The sequence below is a fragment of the Apiospora hydei genome (assembly GCF_038363865.1).
Source record: "Apiospora hydei strain CBS 114990 chromosome Unknown utg000009l_segment0_segment0, whole genome shotgun sequence".
Lineage (NCBI taxonomy): Eukaryota > Fungi > Ascomycota > Sordariomycetes > Amphisphaeriales > Apiosporaceae > Apiospora > Apiospora hydei.
Genome location: NW_027117368.1, coordinates 1500755 through 1518208, shown reverse-complemented (window position 1 = coordinate 1518208; position 17454 = coordinate 1500755). Strand labels below are relative to the sequence as shown.

Here is a 17454-nt window from a genome sequence, read left to right as displayed (position 1 = left end):
CTATGATCTGCCACGCTTGGGCAATGTGCCAGACTAGGGCTATATATAGCAAGGACGTCGTCATCTGACGGATTGTAACTCAACCCGGACTCAGAAATGAAGAGGAAGAAAAACCCGCCAGCGACTTTGAAAGGGCTTGACCGAGAGGACAGGACTGAATAAAGGTGGTAAATCAGCTGCGGAGATTGTATCAAAATGGGCCAGTCGCCGTCACAACCTGGGCCGGCAGGCACCAAGTTTCGAGTCATCGGGGCCGGAATGTAAGTGAGGGTCATTCATCACGCAGCATCATTGCTTGTCTTTCGCCCCCCACCGCTAATCCGTAGTCCATCCAGGTCGCGAACGGGCACCAAGACCCTAAACGAAGCGCTGTCCATCCTGCTGGACGGCCCGGTCCACGACTCGGGCATCCAGTCGCTCGGCGGCCCCATGCACCACCAGCGGACCTGGGTGGAGATCATGGAGCTCGCCCCCGCTGCCGCTCCTTCTCGGACGAGAAGAAGCTCGACTACCTCCTCTCGTCCGTGCTGGAGGGCTACGTCGCCACCATGGACTGCCCCGCCGCGACGCTGACGCCCGAGCTCATGCGCGTCTACCCCGACGCCCTCGTCGTCTGCACCACCCGCAGCCAGGAGTCCTGGTGGCGGAGCATGCAGTACCTCAACGCCATGATGGGCACCTGGTACCTGCCCCTCGTCGTTCTGTGGCTGCGCAAGTCGCAGATCTACGGCCTCTGGCGCGTGCGCTTCCAGCAGGTCATGATCTGGCGCTACGGCGACGACAAGATCATGGAGGGCACCAAGCAGAAGCACGAGGACCACCTCCGGCAGGTCGTGCCCCCGAGAAGCTGTTCTGGTACAACGTCAGCGAGGGCTGGGAGCCCCTTTGCAAGATCCTCGGCGTGCCTGTACCGGATCAGCCGTTCCCGCACAACAACAACAAATCCGACGCGCGCAAAGTTTACCGTGAACACATCGTCGCCGGGCTGCTTTCTTGGGTCTTTATGCTCGCAGTTATCACCATGGCCATCTACTACGCATCGACCTTGATGAGACGTTGGGCGGTGTAAGAAAAGTCAAACACGGGAGAAAGCGGCGCTAAGATCTCCTTGATTGGAATCAGGCAGGAGGCATGCTAGATTTCTGTTGTGTATATATATTCGTGACGTCGTGATACCAAAATCTCTGTCATATTACCTCTCCGACAAAAACGGATACTGTCCAATCTCGTTGGCGATCAATTTGCCAGTAATGTTCAGATAGAGAACCCGACCAAACGGACATCTTGCAGGCGAAGTACATGCATGTGTCGCGCGCTTTTCTTTAGTTCGAGGCAGACTGCAAGGCGTACAGTTCTCTGGGACTGCCGCCGGCACAGCTGCTGAACTTCCACCAACCGGAGTGCCACGAGCCCGCGAGGTTCTCCAGACCCCATTTGATCGGGGCGGGCATGGGCGGCCAGCTGGCCCACATGCCATCCTCCACCGTGCCGTCGAGGTTGAGCAAGAAGAACGGCACGACGTCGAGGGTGCCGGCCTTGGACACGGTCGCCTTGCCCCAGCTCTTGAAGAGGGCCCGCGTCTCGGCCTCCTCGGCGGACCCTTCCTTGGGCGCCTTGGGGTGTTCGGCCAGCGCGGCGATCGTGGAGATCTCGGAGTGGAAGTGCTCGTCGAAGGACTCTTGGAATGTCGACATGATGCGCAGCAGCTCGGTGCCCGAGAAGTCGGCGGGCGACGCCAGCGACGTCAGGTACCTGTGGAACTCGCCCAGTCCACCGAGGAACGCCTCTGTGATTGCCATTTGGGTGAGCTTCGCGGGAACCAACAGACATGCAAAGATGCAAGGGGGAAGTGGTAGGAAATTTACTTACCATGCTCCTTCAATGTTCCCTCCCAGATAGTCTTGTCGTCGAGGACTTTCGCGACGGCACTGAAGAGGGTCTCCTCCTCGTCATCGTGATGCGACACCACGAACTTGTGCCAGGTCAGGCAGTAACCGATGAAGTCGCTGTAGTCGGCAGGCTTGACATGGGCTGCTTGCTGGTAGATGGAGTTGTAGCCACGGAGGATCGAGTTGTGGACCAATGCCATGTGGGTTGCGCCGGTGGTGAAGATATCGGTCTGCGTCAAAACACCATGGTGAGCAATTGCGTGCGACTCCAAATAAATGCCCCGACGCCGAGGTGGCCTGCCTACCTTCTTAGTCTTGTATTGCGGCGTTGCGACGAGCTTGATTGGGCCATCAGCCCATGGCTTGGAGGCAGAGGGAGCTACGTTCGCCATCATGTACGGTGACCTCGTGAGAAATAGTCCGATGAGAATGGGGATAACGAGGAGCAGAGGTCTGCTGAGAAGACCTTGGTTGGCCATTGTGGGTGATGATTTCCCAAGTAGGAGGGGTGGGCGAATGGTTATTTATATTGGAAGCAAGAGCGACCAGCTGGAAAGTTGCTTGCTTTCCTTCCCCTCACACTTACACGGGCGCACGCATGCACTTCCGCACTTTCGGGAGCTTATCAACCAACCTACAGTTTTACCTGGAGGTGAAGTTTCAACATGCCATGTCAGCTCATCCCGAATGGCCCGTCGTGGAGCTCTCTTGACAGCTCTGGCCCCCTCGGCGCAGCTCGGATGAGTAAACCATGGCGCTGATTGGGTCTCGCTGGGGCTTTCTAGCGATTAGCTTCCGCGGGGCCTCTTTGCAGGGGGTCTCGCCAGGGGGTATGCCCTGTAGGGATTATCTCCGACTGCCAATGCCTCGGCGATCTGAAAATCAGCGGGCTGTTTGTTTCTCTGGGACATCGGGAGCTCTGCAAACGATTCCAGGCCCAGGCATTTGAAGGGTCTGGCTGGATACGCAGTCGCATCAACTTAGAATGCGGTTTGGATATTGGCCATCTCGGAATTGAATGCCTTTGATCTCGAATGAATTGGACGAGGGGATGAAACGAACGCAATCTTGAATGTATTGGATCTCGGGCGGAAGTGCATTTGACAGACCGATGGACTACACACCAAGATCTAGCACCAAAAGCCATGGAATGTGATATTGTCATCGGTCGCAGAAACACGCGAATCCAAATCCTTTCATCAATCAAGATACACCCAAAGGACGTTTTAGGTGCTATTTTTAGATCATTTGGCGTTACCACGCTCAATACCTACTGGTTAGAAGCTGGCTGTTTTGGGGGTGGCAATGGTTAGTCCATTGTCTTCTCAAGATCCCTTTTGCCCTGGAGTAACTGGTCGATGGCATCCATAATGTAGTTACATGGTGCAGTATTGAGCCAAATCTCGGCTCAAATATATAGTGATATAGGCTTACTGATCGTATGCATTACTGATCATGGCGAATACAGCCAGCAACCGCAACGTACGAGCCCCAATGTCGAACCTCCCATCATTGGAACACAATGCATCCAGCCTTCCACGTCAGCTTCTTTCAAGCCCACAGCAGCAGGACCAAGACCAAGAAGTCTCCCAGTCCGAGTTCTTTGTCCGCACGTCACCTCCCCTCGAGGAATCCATACATGGCCTCCTCACAAAGAAGACGGCCGCCCCCCGTCTCGCTCTAAGATAACTGCCCCATCCCAGTCTCTCAAAGCCGCGCCCCGACCCGTCCGTCCGTTCGTTCCTCTTGCTGCTTGCCCACCAAGCCATAATGGATTCCATGCCAATGTCCATGCCCGGCATGAGCATGCCGGGCCCCATGCTCACGACGGCAACGTTGACGGCGCATGGGAACCTCACGACCAGCCCCACGTCCGCACCATCAAGCGCGACTGCCACACAGTCCACCATGACAGCAATGGCGTTAGACGGAGCCGAAACGAGCACGACAATGACCATGTCCATGGGTGGATGTCGAATCAATGTAAGAAACCTCATCGATCCCATTTATCCCATGTTGAGACCCGAAGCGCAAATGTGATGGCTGACCCGGCTCTAGATGCTTTGGAACTGGAATACGGTCGGCACCTGCTTTCTCTCGGAGCAATGGCAAATCAAATCAGACGGCGGTTTCGCGGGCCTATGTATCGGCGTCATAATCCTGGTCATCTTTCTCGAATTCCTCCGACGGGTCGCCAAGTTCTACGACAACCACATATACCGCGCCCACCAACTGCGAGCAGTCGGAATGGCCGTGGACCGTGCCGGCGGTGCCAGTTCGGCGGCGGAGGAGGGACAGGCGGGTCACCCTCCGGGCACAGGAAGGGCCAGCGGGCCCGCACCATCCTCAAGCGGTACAAGATCCCAGGATGCGAGCGTTGATGAGCGGCCTTCCAGCCTAGTTCCGAGACAGTCCGGTGGTGTGATGTCCCAGGCGCAACCGCTGTTGGCTGGGGCCAACCCCAACCAACCTTTCGCGTCGGCGTTTCTGCCCAGTGTCAAACAGCAGGCGATCCGTGCCCTCATTCACACGATGCAGTTCGCTGTCGGCTACTGGATCATGTTGATGGCTATGTACTACAACGGCTATATCATCATCTGCATCATCATAGGTGCATTTCTTGGCTTTTTTCTTCTGCGGTGGGAAAGGATTGGTAGCTCATCGCTTGAGCGACCTGGAGAATTGTCGGGTGAGGCCACCGGGTGCCATGGATAGGACAGATGGGTGCTGCAATAACCGTACTTTTTTTTTTTTTTAGCTTTTAGACGATACCTGTTATTGAGGGGCCTAACTGGGCTCTCCCTTCTAATGTATAAGTAGTAACCAGTTTCTTTTCTTACATTATTAATTTGTAGATAGCCAGCATGTTCTGCTGGCATCATGTCATGCGTTGCTGATGCACCATTGAGAATTACACCCAGAACGGCTTCTTGCATCATACAAGCAGAGACGTGTGACCTAGTACCTTGAAACAGGCTGCTATATCCCACGTGTCGGGATTGGTACAGGCACGGTGTTCCCAAACCGTGCTCATCACACTCAACGCCTCTTTGACGGCCCCGAAGATCTGTAAGGACCCCATGGCGTCGACGAGCTCACGGAAGAATAGTTCCTCATCCGGCGTGGCGAGGCAGCCTGCCACTGCGTACGGCCAGACCAAGGTCCGTAGACAGAGCGGACTCGGCAGGGCGCGGAACAAGGAGATGATGTCGGCGACGCTGGCCCGGATCTCGGGCTGGCAGGGCTGGAGCCCCGAGACAACGACCCTCAGGTAGATCAGGGCTGCCTGCGCCCATATCTTGGCGCTCAGGGAATGCGATGGCGTGGTGCGCAGCTTGTCGAAATCGTGAAGTGCCTCGACACCCAGCGCGGCAAATGCCTCGCCAGCCAATTGGTCCGCGCGATTGGTTGGGTAATCTATAGGTGCGTGGTATAACTCTGTGATCCCTGACTGCAGGCGTTGCTCGATGATCGAGGCACGTTGCACGAGTTCGATAATACAGAGCAAACCGGAGGCCTTCATCCCCTTCTTCCACGCATCCAGAGTGGCGATCTCCGAGATGAGCAAGACTATCCAGTTCGGGCATCCTACAAACTCTTCAGTCTGTAACGCTGGGTTGGGCCCCTCCAGGAGCTCGGCGTGGAATTGTTGCAAACTCGGGGCACGCTCGAGGGCGGTCGACGCAATGACGTCGTTCCATATCAGGCTGGCCGTCATAAAGCGGAAAGCAGCCTGGCTTGGCGCCCATGGATGCCGACCATTGCCCAAATCTTTAGCCAAATTACCGGGGCTCATGCTCGCGAGCACAGAGAACCAAGGTTTCTCTCCGTCAGTGGCATGCGTTTGGATAATCTGCCCAAAGAGCACCGACGCGCCGTCGAGATGCACTTGCCAGTTCTGCGTATTGGCCACGGCGACCTCGAAGTAGAGCGCCTGCACGATGCTCTCGAGGCAGCGCACGCTGCTCTTAAGCGAGCGCGCGACTCCGCGTTCATTGACGCGCTCCAGGTCTCGCTGCAGCGCCTGGATGCCGAGCCCCTGTTGCTTCTGGAGCTCGCTCCAGTTGTGCGCCTTGCAGTCCTCGTGGCGGCCAGGATCCCAGCCCGCCATGACAACGGCGGTGAAATACGATGCCAGGCTCAGCGCTGTGTGGAAGAGCGCCTTGTTCTTCATTAACAGCACCAATAGCCATCCGCGCCCGCTTTCGGACAGTTGGGGCCGGTAGAACGGCGACAGGAAAGGGAAGACGTAGTCAATATACAGCATGGCTTGGTTCAGCTCCCGGTCGGCTTCGTCTTCATCGTGATCGTCATCGCTGTCGCTTTGGTTTGTGCGGCCACTCGAACGCGAGTAAGCAACCTTGCGGTCTTTTGAGGGCTGTTGGTCCATATGATTGGCCACGTCTGATACACTGGTAGCGGGTGTCATGGAGGACCTGTCACTGCCGCTTCCAGGAGCATATTGGCGGTAGTCCTCGCCAGAATCCATATCCATTAGGTTGGCCATACCATATGCGAGTGAGTGGTCGACATCCACTGATGCTTGCTTCGGCGGACTGTGCCTGTCAGCTACGGTGGTAGGCAGGGCTGAGGCGTCTTCCATCTGTGCCCATTTCCTTTCGCGACGCTTGGTGGCTTGGTCTTTGACCATCTGCTTGAACTCTTGGGCCATCTGCTTTTCGCGCTCGCCGCCGTCCATCCAGTCTGGCTTGGCGTCGCTGAAGTGGCAGGTGAGTTCCAGAGTGCTGCACTCGGAACAGATCGGTTTGCCTTCGTCACATTTCTTCCGCCGGAGCCGGCAAGTCCAACATCCGCCTGGGACCAACGTTAACTTGTTGCGATTGGCAATCCGCGCTTGGCTGACTCACGAGAGCTCCTTATCTTGACGGCTGTGGTCATCTTGGGATATTGCGTTTGATGTTTCTCTTATCTCACGATTCAATCTGAAATGAAGTTTGGATTTTGCGCAGGTGAAGAGCCTTGGAGGCAGTGTAGAGTGTAGCTGTAAGCTTTGTCAGCCGCTAAGCTGGACTTGATTGGGCTTTACGCTTCCGATGTTCCCCGCCCTTCATCTGTCTGACCTTGGACGTCAGCTTATGGCGTCTTTCATGTCACGCCTCTTCGCATTAATTGATTGTATTAATTAATTTTTTCTGGATTCCTAGTACATTCATTGGAACATCATGAGAACACTCACTGCTTCTTTCTCAGAAGCAACATACCCTTGTTCCCATACTCCGAAACGCCCTGACGACTATTGCCTTCCTCGTCGGAATCGGCCGCTTCCACATTCTCATCATCATCGCCGTCGTCGTTGTCCTCCCCCTCCTCCTCATCCTCATCAGCAATGAATTTTCCCCATGGCTCTCGCACGGCAAGCCTTGGACATATTCTTGACGGTCAACTCCAGCTCTTGGATAGGGATCTCGGACCCGACAAGCGCGGCGGCCAGATAGCGTACGGGCCGCAGGAACGACCACCCCTGGCCCAGGCCCGGACGAAAAGGAGGGCCCATTTCGGTGAGTTGGGCGTCCTCCATCAGAATCTCCACCAGCGCCACGCGTCGCGCATAGGCCTCGAGGCCCAGGGACTCTGCCGTCGAACGCTGCCACGCCATCTCGTCCCAGCCGATGCAGGGCGAGCCGCCGGGAAGCCCGATCTGGTAGTCGTGCATATCGTCGCGCAGGACCTCGGTCGCGAGCCGCATGGCGGCGAAGCAGAACGCGAACATGCCTGCGAGGCGGTCGGCCCGCAGCTCGAACTCGGCCTCGTCTTCGACGTCGAGGAGGCGATCGAGTTGTTCCTCGAGATTCGTCCCGGTCAGGTCCTCGGCTCTTCCATGGCAGGCTTCAAGCAGGGCCTGCCCTCGGTGTCGCAGGTAGTTGATAGTCTGGGCTCGTTGCCCCCGCCATTCGGAGCCGACCGATGCTGACTGTGAGCTCGCGTAGGTGGCGACGGCTCGGCTGGTTGCTTTCCATAGACTGTACATTATGTCAGGTTGGCGTGTAGGCAAAGGTAGTTTGGCTCAGTGTCGTAGATATTGCCCAGTACTGATGCCACTGAATATGACTTTGCTGAAGTGATTGCTTGCAGGCAGTCAAATCTCAAAATATTAAAAGGAGTCTGTCAATATTTCTGCCATTCTTCAAGTATATCCGTCTTTTGTATTTCACTTTAAATGTTTTCCTTGGCTACCGGAGATAGCCTGCGTATGGATAGGGTGAAGCATCGTTGCTTCCGCAACTAAGCTTTGGAGGTAAATCGGGCCATCTTTTCGAACAAAAAAGCTAATAAATCCCCTCAGTCAACATACCCGAAGCCTCAGGGATGCGTAGAATGTTTCTGCAAATTTTCAATTCAAGCATGCATCTACATGAAGAGCATGTCAACATGGCGTTAAGACCGTAGTACTCGTGCAAGAACATGTGGAACCGGGGTTGAAATAGACTGATATCAGACTCGTGCGGCGCTCCAATATAAACCAGCTGAAAAACACCATGGGAGACGTATCAATACCTTCCCTTTTGCTATAATCTTGGAAGTACGTGAGGGTTGATGTTGGTCTCAGCTGTGGGACCCTGGTTGGGGTGGGTTGTTGGATGCCTGATCCAAGAAAGAGCGGGAATTCTGGCTATGATGGTGTTGATATTGGAATGGGGGTGGAATTTGAGCATCAATACATCGGCTAGTCGATGTGAAGCAAAACTGACGAGTGAATGTGCCATGAAATGATGCGAAAGGGAAGCAAAAAGAGAAATCACTCCGATGCAGGGAATCGAACCCTGGGCCCGAGAACGAGAATCTCGAATGTTAGCCACTACACCACATCGGACTTATGCCTGTACTTTGGCGAGTTTCTTGGAATGAGATTCTGTAATTAGGAATCAAATACAGAAGGTGGAAGCTGGTTGGGGCCTGTCATTTGTACTGTTGGGAAGGAAGGGACGGGTTGGCAAGCGGGTGGAGCAAACGGCAGCTGTTTGCGCTGCAAAGACCCGCCACCAGACGAAACGACACGGCAAACTTTGGATTCTCAAGGGACAGTCTGGATCCGGTGACTCATATTGATGTTGAGAGTGCCTGTTACTTGTTGGGTCAAACTTTCGAAGACATTGTCCATGTTCCTTGGGCGTATAGTGGTCCAACCTTACACCAAAGATTCCGGGATAAACCTGAGCTTCATCACCCCGAACTTTTGATCTCCTGATATCGGTAATCGAGGGGGTATCGATGACTGAATTCATATGATTGATATCTACTGATACTTCATCCGCCGACCCGACGGAGAGGACCACTTCGACCGAGTCAAAGGCCATGGCAACAAGGCCACGTCGAAGGTTTCAGGGGTTCCGACCCCCTCCCCCTTGGACTTGGTGGACAGTCAAACAAGATGTAGGGTGGACATACTGCCACAACTATTCATGGATTGTTGGATCTAGGATATGTCCTCTACCAAAGTGAGTCAGTAATAATCGAACTTGAGCAACATAAGTTGGTTTAAAATGAGCTACTCTCACTTATTCACATGTCGCACCACACTCATAGGATTACTACCATTTTTTAAGGTGACAATGTGACATCTTTTGGATGCTACCCAGTACAGGGCAAGGTATTTGCCCAATGATATGATACCCGGTAGACCACTGCTAGCCACGTTAGGCACCTGTCAGCCGCAAGTACTTGAAAACAAGAGGGTGTGCAAGAACAACGGCACGGGCTCGCGATTCCTGCCCTAGGCTGCGCGATTAAGATAATTTCGTACTCGATAAAGGAGGAACAGTCCAGGATGGAGCTACCGGCAGTTATATTAGAATTTTTCGGTCAGCGAATGACATCGAAATAGACAGATAGGGGTAATCCCAGTTGAAGGATAACCTTGAAACCGATTATCTCGATTTCGTTTTGTTCGGAGAGACTCACCTTCCATGAAGACTCATCATCTGGACGCAGTCCACAGAATTAGACCTCTTCTTTGCTATAAATGGCTAAGACTTTGAGAGATGGACCATTCGTTTGGCGTTCGCTTACGCTTGTTCAGCCCCTCGGGGCCGAACATCCTTCCAGAACATTTCCGCTAAGACAGCCGTCAGCCCAGTAAGCATCTACAATTGACCTGCAACTTCCGTTTCGGGTAAGGGGATCACCACCTCCGCCCAGACGAAAAGTTCCTTGGGATACGGGGATCAAGATTGCGTGGCGTCTGCTCCGCAATAGCCCGCCAATAGCATGGAACGCAACGAAGCCAGATGATGCTCGTATGCATATATATACATCATATGCTTCAAGGCGCAGTAGCTTCAACGGCTGTGGTTCTGGATTACGTATACCCAAGATTCCATTGGCCGACCTTGCACATCGAACGCTTTACCCTGACCACTGCGAGGTGTCGTAGTCTGCCTGCCTCCTGAGTAGTAGCTGGAGGAAATGAGGGATTCATTTTATACAAATTTGATAGTCCTAGATGTTCAAGCATTGACGCCCCTATCACACACGATACTCTATCTAGCTGTGCTATTGGCTAAAGAAGCTTTGCGTCGTGCCGTACCTCGTGGCGCAAACCAAACCGCCCGACTCGGCATACGCAATTAGGAAGCTGCTTTTTGGCTGGGGAACGGGTTAAATTAGGCAGAATAATTAGCACTCGTATAGCTTCCGCTATCTGAACCATCCTGTTACATCTCAGGTGCATATACTCGAGGCTGACCAGAAAGACTTGTGTTTTTGATGGGTATATATAGCCAGCTACCATTCTTGCTTTGATATTGCAACTTAAACTGTCGTATTCCTTCCCGTATACCATACCGATATCCGTTTTTTGGAAGAGAGCAAAATGAAATTCTTTACAATCATCATCACCCTTTGGGTAGCCACACTTGGCTATGCGCATCCCCATCTTCATTGGACACCCCCTGGACCTGGCGATGGTGAGACAAACATCTTCTTCTTACGTCGGACGACCTGGCAAACGGGTGACTGACTTTCCATATTAGTACGAGGGCCATGCCCCATGTTGAACAGCCTGGCAAAGTAAACCAACATTCCGTCTGTTCTGTTTGCCCCGTTGTGTGACCTTGCTGCCATGCAGCGAGGTCTCCAAGTCTGAGACACGATTTTCTTGCTCCGGTATTACCGAAGCGACGAACGATACCTTGGTGAAACAGATGATTGTACATATCTAATCAGGGAACATGTAACAGCCATGCTTATCTTCCACACGATGGCAAGAACATCGATGTCGCCATCACCAAGAAGGCGCTCCTCGACGCATTGAATATCGACGAAGATCTCGGCCAGTTCCTCTTCGAGAATGCAATCATAACGAACCCGGTACCAAACGCAACGGCCTACTCACTCGCGGACTTAAGCCGACACAATGTCCTAGAGCATGATGCCAGTTTCAGGTAAGAAGGGGCAGCATTATCCATCCTTTGCCGCAAGCACAAATTTGAGCACACCCTCCTTCCCTTTCGTCCTATTTAGACACCTTCTCCTTAGTTAACCGTTTCCATGATGCACCATAAACAGCCGCCAAGATGCCCATTTCGGCCCTCAAGACGTGTTCGACCCCAAAATCTTTGCCGAGACCCAGTCTTACTGGCACGGCCCCGTCATCAACGTCACGATGGCGGCCCAGGCCCGGCAGGCGCGCATCCGGACCTCCAACGCGACGAACCCGGAGTACAGTCTGAGCCCGCTCGGCAGGGGCTTCAGTCTGGGCGAGGCAGCCGCGTATCTCATTATCCTTGGGGACCGGGATAACCACACGGCACGCAAGAACGTAGTGGAATACCTGTTCGGTAAATTACCCATCCCCCCACCTCGCCGTAGTCGACAACGACGAAGACAGGTTTAGGCTAGCTAGTGCGTTTGCTGACATTTGCGGTAGAGAACGAAAGGCTTCCCACCAAGCTGGGCTGGCAGAGACCGGAGCCTCTCGTCACTTTTGTCGAGCTGCAGGATGTCATGGGCAAGCTTTACAACGAGACGGACCCCGACATACGCACGCTGGCTCGGCGTGGAATGCATGGCTAGGCGGGCACTAACGCTCATTCGGGCGATATTGCAGCATTCGGGGAATTGGGCAACACCAAGCGGCAGTGCGTCGGTGATATCATCCGCTCGCGTGATGTGTGTGCTAGCTCTTGTTCAATGCAAACAGAACCTCCCAACTCCTCTGTATGTACACGATACCGGTTTCATCCGTTGTCGGGAAACGTGATAAACTACCCGACATGTACGTTCCCGTCTCTCAGGGTCATTGTAGCCGAGTGAAAGACTTTTTGCTCACGGAGACGGGCGTCGGCGGGCAGTCTCGTCAGGTGCAGACGACCAAGCGCAGGTGTGGAGGAGCTCTACTACGAGTAGCCGCTGCGTATAGAAATAAACTCAGAGACGGGTCGGGCTAGGGTCAACTCTACCGGGTGGAGCTGGTGAGGACCCTGGAAGGAAGGCCCAGCCTCTCTCTCAACCTTGCAACCTTGACCCCGGCGGGATCATGCATAAGACCATAGGGCTCTTCACTGCTTGGGGCATCTCCGATTAATCTGCTGGGCTTCCCCTTCAGCTGACCGGGCACCCCCTCCCCCCTTCAGTAAGTGTCGAGAATATGTATTTCGGTTTGCAAGTAGTGGTAGAAGCCCGGAGATTTCATCGCCAGGTGTGGAAGACCGACCACAGCTGCGCATCTATGAGGCGCCCCGTCAAATCCATTACCACGACAGATTGACCGCGCGAAACTCAATTAAAGCCACTGAATCAGCTCTGCGCTGTTGCGGGTAGCGGCTCTGCAGCGCCATCTGGGACTGCAATCGGCCATGACGTGGATGCGGGAGTAGGTGCCTGGCCGAGTCAGGGAGGACAGGGAAGAGCGCTTCAGTTTCCGCAAGTCTTGCGCTGCGCTCGAGAGGCTGGATAGAAGCCAAGGAGCTTTTTTGCCTAGGCTTTCCGACTGACTGTATCGTCGTCGGACCTGCGTCGGAAGCAAACGACGAGACCCCGCACCGCTACCCAAACATCGGGCCAGGCACCAGGCACCACAATATCATCGCGATGGCCTCCGCTGTCCGAGTCGAGAATATGACATGCAGCATTGCTTGTCATATCCTAGGGCGACTTCGAGGCCTTTGAATATTGGAGTTAATGCGGTAACGAAGTGTCAACGTTGCAGCGGATCTGGAAACGACGTGGCGCGGTATCTCGCCAGCTAGCTACCTAGCCAATGCGTAAAATAGAGATGCAAGATCGCGTTTGCAGCCCTGGTTGCATCGGAGGACTCGGTGCTGCCGTCGAGCCGGCTGGCCGAGTGGGTGCGCTGGCAATAGGCCCAACACTCGACGACAGGTTGCATGTTGCTGCACGTACCCCAGCCACCGAAGCGGTCAGCAAAGGTTGATGAGCGATGAGACCTCAGGTCCTGATCGGCCCGGTCGAGAAGTCATTTTACTGGCCAATACGATACTAAGAATAGAAAAGTGAATCAGAGGCGTCGACAGAGGACGCCGTGTTCGTGCTCCGGATGACAAAGAAACTGCCCGTGAACTCGTATGGGTTGGGCCGCGAGAGGCACAAGCGGGTCGAACGTCAGCAAGAATGTTGGCCGTGTAACGTTCCCTCGGGGGCGCGGGGAGTGATTGAGAGGCTAGGCCAGCAGTAAAGTTGCGCCCATGGCGGACGGCAGCGCATGCTACCCATCGCTAAATACGATGGCGCACATCAGCCATTGGCTGGCTCCTCCGGCAGTTCCAGATCTTTCAGCTTAGCAAACCGTGCTTTTCATCGCATAGCGTCGTTCTCTCGACCTGTCTCCAGAAACCCTCCGCTCGGCTGGTGGCACGGAAACCTTATGCCGCCTCTCCCCACCACACCAAAAAGCTCAGGAATGCAGGCGCTTCAGCTCTCAGCAAAGGGCTGAAAGGTGAGCTCCCTCCTCCCTCTCGTCCCTCTGCCAAGCCAATACGAGCTCTGGCGGGGCCCAAGATCGCCAAGTTCGACGTCACTCCCGTCCGTATCCCACCGCCGGCTGTTTGTTCTTCCCACATCGTTAGTTCCGAAATAGTAGGCAAAATTGGTGGGCGATGGGCCGATCGCTCGGGGAAGTGGGCTGCGGGCAGGCGGGCACTCAGGCTCTTCGCTATATAATCTGGGTCTTTGTCTCCACGATTCGCATTGACGTTTCCAGCGATCACTCCAACCTCAATCACTGTCCGACGCTTCCCGCCATCATCGCCTTTGCGACCTACACACATACATCTTAAGCCTTTGCTCTTTATCAGATATCTGCAGCATCTCTCTTTCCCCTGCACACCTGTATCAGAATGCAGTCCTTTGTCATTGCCCTTGCCGCCCTCCTGCCCTTGGCAGCTGCCTCGCCCATTGGCAGACGGGACGACAACAAAGGCTGCAGCGCCGCCGCCTTCCACGGCTTTGCCTGGGAGGTCAAGAACTTCGACTACCACGCGTCATACATCTTCTCGACGCCGGCCCACCAAAACAGCTGGGGATATGTCAACTTCAGCCTGTCCAACCCGGCCCTGCTGTACGACGTGCAATGCAGCGCCGACAGCAGCCAACTGAGTGACTTCTTCTACGGCAACATCCCGTACTCGTGCACGGGTGGCCCCAACGGAACCACCACCCAGACCACATTCGACTTCAGCCGTCCCAGCGGCCAGCTCAACATCAGCCAGACCTGGGTTTGCAGCGACGAGGACCCCCAGTGGCCGTAAGTCGATTCCCCTCCCATTTCCCTCTATTTCGCGTGGTTGTTATAGTCGGCACCAGTGCTAACCCATGACGTCAGTTCTCGCTTCACCGCCTGGGGCTCTGTCAACTTGACTCTGGATTGCACCGACGAGACCACCACGAACCCTAACTGGAAGCTTGGTGACGTCTACTCGGACCGAGAGGTGAAGTGCGCGCCCTCGACAGTCTCCTTGACGCCCTACCAGATGGCGGCCGTGGCTTGAAGCGGTGGTGTGCGATGGGAAACGAACTTTACGACTTAATGAATAAGATAACATACCGATTCTGGATATTGCTGCTGGCATCTCTAATTATAACTTTGACGTTCCTTAGATACCTAGAGAAGGCACTGAGCAATCACTTGTCGCATCTGCGAACACATTAATACATTGTCCTCACTTGGACAAGCCACTTACTGTACCCGACTCTCCCGCGTTCCCATGGAGCTTGCTTGACATGAGAGATTAAGAACGGAGCCTGACTGGTGCCAAAAACGGTTGCGAGTATAGTATTAATATAGCGAAACAATGTTGAAGAAGTCCCGCCTGACCCCCTGAAACTAGACAAAAACTCAATGGATTGATAGTTGATGGTTTTCTCGAGTACTTGCATGATAGGAATGATCACGGACAAATGGAGACTGGCATTAATTCATGCGGTATATGCATCCCAACGGTGCCGATAGACGCGGATCGGCAAACTCAATATGATCCTATCGGTCCGCCGAACCGGGATGCACCTTATACTGGTCTGCTCTCAGCCCCATGCTGTAGCCAAGGACCCTGGAGATCTTTCAGACGAAACATTCCTCCCCCGCTTCTTCTCGAAGCGTATGCATCCAGTTTGTACGGACGAACTCAAACATGTTCAGTCAGCCTCTTTTCTCAAAGGGCATTTGGTAGCTAAATATAGACGCACCTGGCCACGTGGCGATCAGCCGTTTATAGTGGAACAAACGGCCAGTTGTCGGCATTCTGGGCTTTGAGTCTTCATTTATTTTGCTCCCAGTTTATCATATCGGCTTTGTCGAAACCGCCGGCTTGGTAATATAGTTTGAGTTGAATCTATTCGATAATGCCCCATGACCCAACGACCACTTCAGCGAGGTGAGTAAGAAGCACTGTCACGACGCTGAACTCTTGTGCCCCTGAACTGCCTTTCGAGCCTCTATAAGAGGCTGACCTTCATCCCTCAAATACTATGTCCTTTCTTTCCTCTGCATCCAGTCTTCTCTTCCACAACTACACAAACAAATATTCGCTCATTTCAATATTGCAACACATTCTTTCAAACTTCCAACCCAATTTACTTCATTCACTTCGTCAAGATGCAGTTCTCCATCGCCACCGCTCTGACCACTGTCCTCGTTGCCTCGTCTTCGGCCAACGCTCTTGCCATTCGCCTCCCGCAACTTTCCCGGGAGGTTACTGTACGTTGCCAAGTCAGGGCGTCGAAACACTTAGCCCAGCCTCCCTCTTCCCCTATTCTGAAACCCAATGCTAATTCTACTCCAGTCTTCCGGGGAAAGCCAAGCCCAAGAGAAGCGCGACAACGACAACGGCGGCGCCGACATCCAGAAGCGTGAGATCCTCACGGCCATCGTCACCACCGCCGGCACGGCCATCGTCGTGGACCTCACGACGCGGGCCGTCAACGCCGCGACGGCGCTGGTCAAGGACATCAGCAACTGGGACCAGGCGCGGCAGGACTTCACCCGGGCCACGACCAAGGCCATGATGGACAACAACCCGGACGCGACCAAGTACGTGGCCGCGGCCTGCTATAACAAGGACTACAGCGTCTCGAACCCCGAGAACACCGACGGCAAGACGAGCGTCTCGTTCAAGCTCGGCGCCCTCAACACCAACTACGACTGCCTCTACATGAAGGCGCCCAACACCTTCTACACCCACAGCGACGGCGGATACCAGAACGTGCGTGACCTCTTGGAACACCCCCTAATTCGCTCCAATCATTTCTGCTGCGAAGAATTCAAGAGTGAATACTGACACAGTTCACCGAACAGCTTGCTTATCGCAACACCAACGCTTGCACTTTCGACCAGGCCACCGGCGACCTCACCTGCGCCTAAGAGCCCAGATCTGCGTCCATATACCTGAACATGGTGATTGGGCCCATCATGACTTGGAGTTTCTCTCATTTGCAGTCTGTCAAATTACGAAACGATGATACACGACATTTTCCTATTTCTCTTCTGCTTTGCTTTTTCTTTGGTTGTCTTCGCGTGGGCCACTTGTTTCAATCGATCGGGTTTTTGCGGTTTTGGGAGGAAGGAAATGGGACGGAGGACATAGAGACATCAGTCTGGTGACTCTCGTCCCATGCTGGTGTCTCTGAAGGGTGGCTGTATTTATTTCTCATGTATTATTACTGCAAGTTATGTGAATACACTATTTTATGAACTCAGCCGTTTTGTTTCTTCACAACATCAAGAATTCGGTACGAGGGCGACGACGATGAATCTTTGGCGTCTATGCACCATGCCGCGATATGAGATGAGGACTAAATGGGGTGAAAATAAGCTTATCCAACCAGAACTGTACGAGTTGAGCCCAACGCCCTGTTCAGGGAAGTTACAACTCAGTACCTCTTGGCACGCGTGGTTGCATGTGGCTGCTGCGGCTATGCTCTTGATATTTCATGGGCGGTGGCTCTTTCCCGGGAAGTTTGGCTGGTGAGCCGTTTGTCTCCCGCTGCCTGTAGTCCAAGTTCACAGGCGTGGTATGAACAACCGTTCCAGGGTCCAGAGAAGGGTAGAAAGATACCGGCAACGACGTCATAGCATAGAAGGCACCGAGTTGGT

General features: G+C 54.0%; 8 protein-coding genes across 8 annotated transcripts; 5 read left to right on the top strand and 3 right to left on the bottom strand.

Annotated features, from left to right (window-relative positions):
- Positions 1–195: 195 nt before the first annotated feature.
- On the top strand, positions 196–1069 carry PG997_012252 (uncharacterized protein; the record flags this gene model as incomplete). Its single annotated transcript, XM_066816566.1, is given in 4 exon segments — positions 196–260; positions 336–450; positions 498–833; positions 848–1069. 4 exon segments carry the CDS (start codon positions 196–198, stop codon positions 1067–1069), a joined length of 738 nt encoding a protein of 245 aa, XP_066662258.1.
- Positions 1070–1322: 253 nt separating this feature from the next.
- PG997_012251 (Hemerythrin hhe cation binding domain-containing protein) lies at positions 1323–2368 on the bottom strand (the record flags this gene model as incomplete). The annotated part of the gene is made up of 2 exons (XM_066816565.1): positions 1323–1786; positions 1870–2368. 2 exons carry the CDS (start codon positions 2366–2368, stop codon positions 1323–1325), a joined length of 963 nt encoding a protein of 320 aa, XP_066662257.1.
- A 1579-nt stretch (positions 2369–3947) lies between these two features.
- On the top strand, positions 3948–4604 carry PG997_012250 (uncharacterized protein; the record flags this gene model as incomplete). The annotated part of the gene is made up of 1 exon (XM_066816564.1): positions 3948–4604. The coding sequence occupies one exon, from the start codon at positions 3948–3950 to the stop codon at positions 4602–4604; it is 657 nt and encodes a 218-aa protein (XP_066662256.1).
- A 220-nt stretch (positions 4605–4824) lies between these two features.
- On the bottom strand, positions 4825–6588 carry PG997_012249 (uncharacterized protein; the record flags this gene model as incomplete). Its single annotated transcript, XM_066816563.1, has 1 exon — positions 4825–6588. One exon carries the CDS (start codon positions 6586–6588, stop codon positions 4825–4827), a length of 1764 nt encoding a protein of 587 aa, XP_066662255.1.
- Positions 6589–7230: 642 nt separating this feature from the next.
- On the bottom strand, positions 7231–7878 carry PG997_012248 (uncharacterized protein; the record flags this gene model as incomplete). Its single annotated transcript, XM_066816562.1, has 1 exon — positions 7231–7878. The coding sequence occupies one exon, from the start codon at positions 7876–7878 to the stop codon at positions 7231–7233; it is 648 nt and encodes a 215-aa protein (XP_066662254.1).
- Positions 7879–10719: 2841 nt separating this feature from the next.
- Positions 10720–11921, top strand: PG997_012247 (Cloroperoxidase; the record flags this gene model as incomplete). The annotated part of the gene is made up of 5 exons (XM_066816561.1): positions 10720–10813; positions 10880–10916; positions 11087–11290; positions 11415–11686; positions 11776–11921. 5 exons carry the CDS (start codon positions 10720–10722, stop codon positions 11919–11921), a joined length of 753 nt encoding a protein of 250 aa, XP_066662253.1.
- A 2282-nt stretch (positions 11922–14203) lies between these two features.
- PG997_012246 (uncharacterized protein) lies at positions 14204–14854 on the top strand (the record flags this gene model as incomplete). Its single annotated transcript, XM_066816560.1, has 2 exons — positions 14204–14610; positions 14689–14854. The coding sequence occupies 2 exons, from the start codon at positions 14204–14206 to the stop codon at positions 14852–14854; spliced, it is 573 nt and encodes a 190-aa protein (XP_066662252.1).
- Positions 14855–15957: 1103 nt separating this feature from the next.
- Positions 15958–16722, top strand: PG997_012245 (uncharacterized protein; the record flags this gene model as incomplete). The annotated part of the gene is made up of 3 exons (XM_066816559.1): positions 15958–16059; positions 16145–16564; positions 16657–16722. The coding sequence occupies 3 exons, from the start codon at positions 15958–15960 to the stop codon at positions 16720–16722; spliced, it is 588 nt and encodes a 195-aa protein (XP_066662251.1).
- Between the last annotated feature and the right edge of the window lie 732 nt (positions 16723–17454).